Source organism: Cebus imitator, unplaced genomic scaffold (genome assembly GCF_001604975.1).
Source record: "Cebus imitator isolate Cc_AM_T3 unplaced genomic scaffold, Cebus_imitator-1.0 Scaffold196, whole genome shotgun sequence".
NCBI lineage: Eukaryota > Metazoa > Chordata > Mammalia > Primates > Cebidae > Cebus > Cebus imitator.
This window is the reverse complement of record NW_016107511.1, coordinates 1,714,073-1,719,055: the sequence shown is the minus strand read 5'-3', so window position 1 is coordinate 1,719,055 and position 4,983 is coordinate 1,714,073. Positions and strand designations below refer to the sequence as shown.

The 4,983-nt window shown below is 39.4% G+C and overlaps 1 protein-coding gene and 1 pseudogene across 4 annotated transcripts in view; one reads left to right on the top strand and one right to left on the bottom strand.

Moving 5' to 3' along the window:
- Window positions 1-1,416: 1,416 nt before the first annotated feature.
- The window catches only part of PRXL2C (peroxiredoxin like 2C), a 14,426-nt gene continuing 10,859 nt past the window's right edge, over window positions 1,417-4,983 (bottom strand). For 2 of the 3 annotated variants that reach the window (XM_017547165.2, XM_017547167.2), the window contains one exon: window positions 1,417-1,902. In XM_017547165.2, the coding sequence (XP_017402654.1) occupies window positions 1,775-1,902 (128 nt within the window). In that variant the 3' untranslated portion in view covers window positions 1,417-1,774. Of the gene's footprint in view, window positions 1,903-2,229; window positions 2,269-4,983 lie in introns of all 3 variants that reach the window. The other variant, XM_037745236.1, reaches the window with a different exon arrangement.
- On the top strand, window positions 2,770-3,470 carry LOC108317018 (annotated as a pseudogene). Its single transcript, XR_001830554.2, has one exon. The product of XR_001830554.2 is annotated as a 40S ribosomal protein S8-like (transcript).

The window sequence follows — 4,983 nt, the reverse complement described above, 5'->3', positions numbered from 1 at the left end:
AATGAGAAATTTCATTTTTATCGAATAAAAACATGATTATACAAACATGAAAATGTATTCAAATATTTGAATACATTAAATTTTTTTGCAACTTCATATGCTTAAGTATTGAGTTCAAAGCAGTATTATGCTTGGTAATAATTACCAAAATTCTGATTTTGCTATACTTTTCATCAGGATTTCTGGGACACTTCCCAGAAATCTTAAGAATATTAAGAAATCTTAAACATATTAAGATTCTACAAAAATAAAAGATGACAACAGTCTTCTAAATAAGAGCAATTTGGGGGTGAGAAATAGCAGCTCTCTCAGAATGCACAACTAAACCACAGGACACATTTAAGTTACAAGGTTTTTAAAACTTTAAACAATTCTTGGCCAGGCACGGTGGCTCACGTCTCTAATTTTAGCACTTTGGGAGGCCGAGGCGGGCGGATCACACTGAGGTCAGGAGTTCCAGACCAGCCCTGGCCAACATGGCGAAACCCCGTCTCTACTACAAATTCAAGAAGTAGCTGGTGTGGTGGTGGACGCTGGTAATCCCAGCTACTTGGAAGGCTGAGGCAGGAAAACTGCTTGAACCTAGGAGGTGGCAGTTGCAGTGAGCTGAGATTGTGCCATTGCACTCTAGCCTGGGGGACAGAGCAAGAATGGATTTCAAAAAAAAAAAGAAAAAAAAAAATTCTTGTAATTCCCTTTCAAAAAGCACACTGACCATATTTTAAATACATTATCTTAAATATCTAGAACAAATTTTTTTCTCAATAGCTCCCCCAATCCACAAAAATCCTAGTGAAATGGATAACAAGTGTGTAATGAGAAGGTGCTATGGACACTGGCTGTATGTGAGATGTTCAGATTGCCACACTTCCTCTGAGTAAAGCAATTAGGACGGAAACGTGGACTAGAGCCTGTGTAATTTACACTGTTGTGAAGGTTGTTATGTAGGCATAAAATTGTCATATAATGTCTAAAGACCTTTTCCTGGCCCTACAATATTAATCATGCTCATTACAGAACAGTTGGGAAATAGAGAAAAATACAGAAAAGAAAATAGTAACACTGTAATCTTAACATAGAGATACCTACTGGCAACATTTTGGTGTTCATTTCTTGTCTTTTTCCTAAGCATACAAAAATACAAATATATACACACAAAAATGCAGTTATATTGTTGACATAATCTAGTATTTTGCTTTCTTCACTGATACAATGGTCTTGTGTTGCTCTCCCCTCCCTTTATATATATATATGTATTTTTAAATTAATTTATTTATTTTTTAATTTTTGTTTCTAAGATGGGGTTTCACCATGATGGCCAGGCTGGTCTTGAACTCCTGACCTCAGGTGATCCACCAACTTTGGCCTCCCAAAGTGCTAGGATTATAGGCATGAGCCACCGCGCCTGGCCACCCCTTTATATATTCTTCATCAGAACTTACATTAATTGCCAAATAAATCTTTCATTGACTGAATATATAATGTAAAATAATTAAACGGTATTTATGACTTTATACCTTTTAAGGTTCTATTTTGTATATTCATTTTTGTTATTTTGTGTAAAATTTTATACAGAGTGGAAGTATGTATCACATTTTTCACAACTGATGCTTCTTGAGCATGCAGTTCACTAGTTCAAGGCCTCGTTATCCTTCTCTAAGTCCTCAAAGGCTGGGAAGGGATGGCAGGTTAGACATTGCACAAGGATATTGCACCCAGCATTGAAGGTCACATTCCAAAAGCTCCAGCTGAAACTGACTGGTTCCATTTTAAGTCACACATGGATGACTGAAGGCCTGTTTGTAAAGTTCACATGCTGAACTCCTACAAGCTGTAAAACAGAGTTGATAGGCTTGTGATCCAACCTATTCCTGTCACGGTGTATAAAATGCATGTTGTTACCTAGAAGAGAATAAGAATAAAACGCTGAGGCATAATAAGTATTATTCACTAGATTTACTGCTTACTAAAATCAAGGAAGCTTTTCAACCTTTAATTAGTCCAAAGGGAAAAATTAATTACCTGGAGTACACTATATTCTCTATATAATGGCATGATAATTTTTAATCATGGTAATAAAGTATGACAAGGATTATGGTTAAATAAGAGTTATACTTAATGTTTTATGAGATCCAAGGGGAAAGATTTTAAAATTATAACCTTCTGTTAGGTTTTATTAAATATAATTAAATAAAATGTCCTGTCAGACAGGCAGAACACGGAACTCACATAGATATCAAGCTGGAAAATCACATCTGTTTCTTAAATCTAATAATAGAATAAACATCATAAGGGAACAAATCACTCACATCAAAAAATTCACTCCCAAATACTGATTTAACAGGCTATTTGTATTATAACCATAGCCCAAAAGAGGCTCTAAAATAAGGCCTTAAAAGACAATCAGTTACAATACACTTAGATGTCCACAATCCTTATATCTGTTCGAATACAGATTTTATAATTTATGATCATAAATTTATAATCCAGTTTGTTTCATTCTCGGACTACAGACCAGAATTTTAACTTAAACCATCAGCTTAAGTATCACAATGAGGCATGTTTCCTAAGCCCAGTTGGGCCTCTGCATCCATGGGTTCCGCATTCTCATTCAACAAACCACAGATTGAAAATATTCAGGAAAAAAAGGATAGCTTATGTGTACTGAACATGTACAGACTTTTTTTTTCTTTGTCATTATTCCCTATACAATACAATAAAACAGCTATTTACATTGCATTTGGTATTATAAGTAAACTAGAGATGTCTCTTTCCAGCCAGCGCCAAGCGATGGGCATCTCTTGGGACAACTGGCACAAGCGCTGCAAGACCGGGGGCAAGAGAAAGCCCTACCACAAGAAGCGGAAGTATGAGTTGGGGTGCCCGGCTACCAACACCAAGATTGGCCCCCGCCTCATCCACACAGTCTGTGTGTGGGGTGGTAACAAAAAATACCGTGCCCTGAGGCTGGACGTGGGGAATTTCTCCTGGGGCTCAGAGTGCTGTACTCGAAAAACAAGGCTCATTGATGTTGTCTATAATGCGTCTAATAACGATTTGGTCTGTACCAAGACCTTGGTGAAGAATTGCATCATGCTCAACGACAGCACGCCGTACCGACAGTGGTACGAGTCCAACTATGCGCTGCCCCTGGGCCGCAAGAAGGGAGCCAAGCTGACTCCTGTGGAAGAAGAGATTTTAAACAAAAAAACGATCTAAAAAAATTCAGAAGAAATACGACGAAAGGAAAAAGAATGCCAAAATCAGCAGTCTCCTGGAGGAGCAGTTCCAGCAGGGCAAGCTTCCTGCGTGCATCGCTTCAAGGCCGGGACAGTGTGGCCGAGCAGATGGCTATGTGCTAGAGGGCAAAGAGTTGGAGTTCTATCTTAGAAAAATCATGGCCCGGAAAGGCAAATAAATCCTTGTTTTCTTTCTTCACCTATGTAATAAAGGTGTTTATTGTTCTGTTCACAAAAAAAAAAAAAAAGTAAACTAGAGATGATTTAAAATGCAGGGGAGGACGTGTATAGCTTATACGCAAATACAACAGCATTTATGTAAGACACTTGAGCATCTCAGAGTCTGGTATCCACTGCAGGTCCTGGAACAATCCCCTATGGATGCCGAGGGATGACTGTATGGTCCCAGGTTGGCACCCACATGATGCTCTCCATGTGCTCTTTATTCTTACATAACAGAAGGTGTGGACAAATGATTCAGAGGCATGAAGATAAGGGACTCAAAACATCCCCTTTTGGGTCTGAGGATGGGAATCAGTCATCCAGAAATACGGCTAATGTCATTCTGGGCTAATGCATAGGACTCAATCTCATTTACCAGGGACTCTTTTTATAACTAACCTAACTGGTGTAAATTCATGAGAGGGAGGGAAAGGGAGATTTTGGCTATAATGATTCAGCTGCAAAAGGCCCAAAAGTCCTATTACTCAAAATCCTCAGTCTAAAAACATATGGTATTTTTGAAAGTAAATATTAATTTTATGACTCTAATAAGCTATCCTCATTAAGACAGTTTTAAAGAGGAAGAAAAAGCAAAAGGATGATCTCGTAACACAGTGATTTAGGCTTTTTGGCTGTCTGATATGGGTGTTTGCCCTTTGCTGCCATGCTGGAACACGGTAGAGATCGAACACTCAACACTTAGCAGACATGAGCCAAAGCCATCTCAGGTGGTCCACACCCATCAATAAAGTTGTTAACAGTGTGTGACTTATAGTCGGACCTCAATCCCATTCTTTTTTTTTTTTTTTTTTAATACGGAGTTTCCTTCTTGTCGCATAGGCTGGAGTGCAGTGGTGTGATCTCAGCCAACTGCAACCTCTACCTCCTGGGTTCAAGTGATTCTCCTGCCTTAGCCTCCCAAGTAGCTGGGATTACAAGCACACACCAACACACCCAGTTAATTTGTGTTTTTAGTAGAGACAAGTTTCACCACGTTGGCCAGGCTGGTATCGAACTCCTGGCCTCAAGTGATCCACCTGGCTCAGCCTCCAAAAGTGCTGGGATTGCAGGTGTGAGCCACCATGCCCGGGCTGAGTCTCATTTTTTTTTTTTTTTTTTTTTTTTTTTTTTAGGCGGAGTTTTGTTCTTGTTGCCCAGGCTAGAGTGCAATGGCACAATCTCAGCTCACTGCAACCTCTGCCTCCCAGGTTCAAGTGATTCTCCTGCCTCAGTAGCTGGAATTACAGGCATGCACTACCATGCCTGGCTAATTTTGTATTTTTAGTAGAGACGGCGTTTCTCTATGTTGGTCAGACTGGTCTCGAACTCTCAACCTCAGGTGATCCGCCTGCCTCAGCCTCCGAAAGGGCTGGGATTATAGGCATGAGTCACTGTGCCCAGCTCAATCCCATTCTTATAGGATAAGCTGTCCCTAGCACTGATTTGCTTGCTGACACTGAATAAGTCTCCTAGTTCTGTTAGGTATAAATAACTACATGGATTCTTTTTTTTTTTTTTTTTT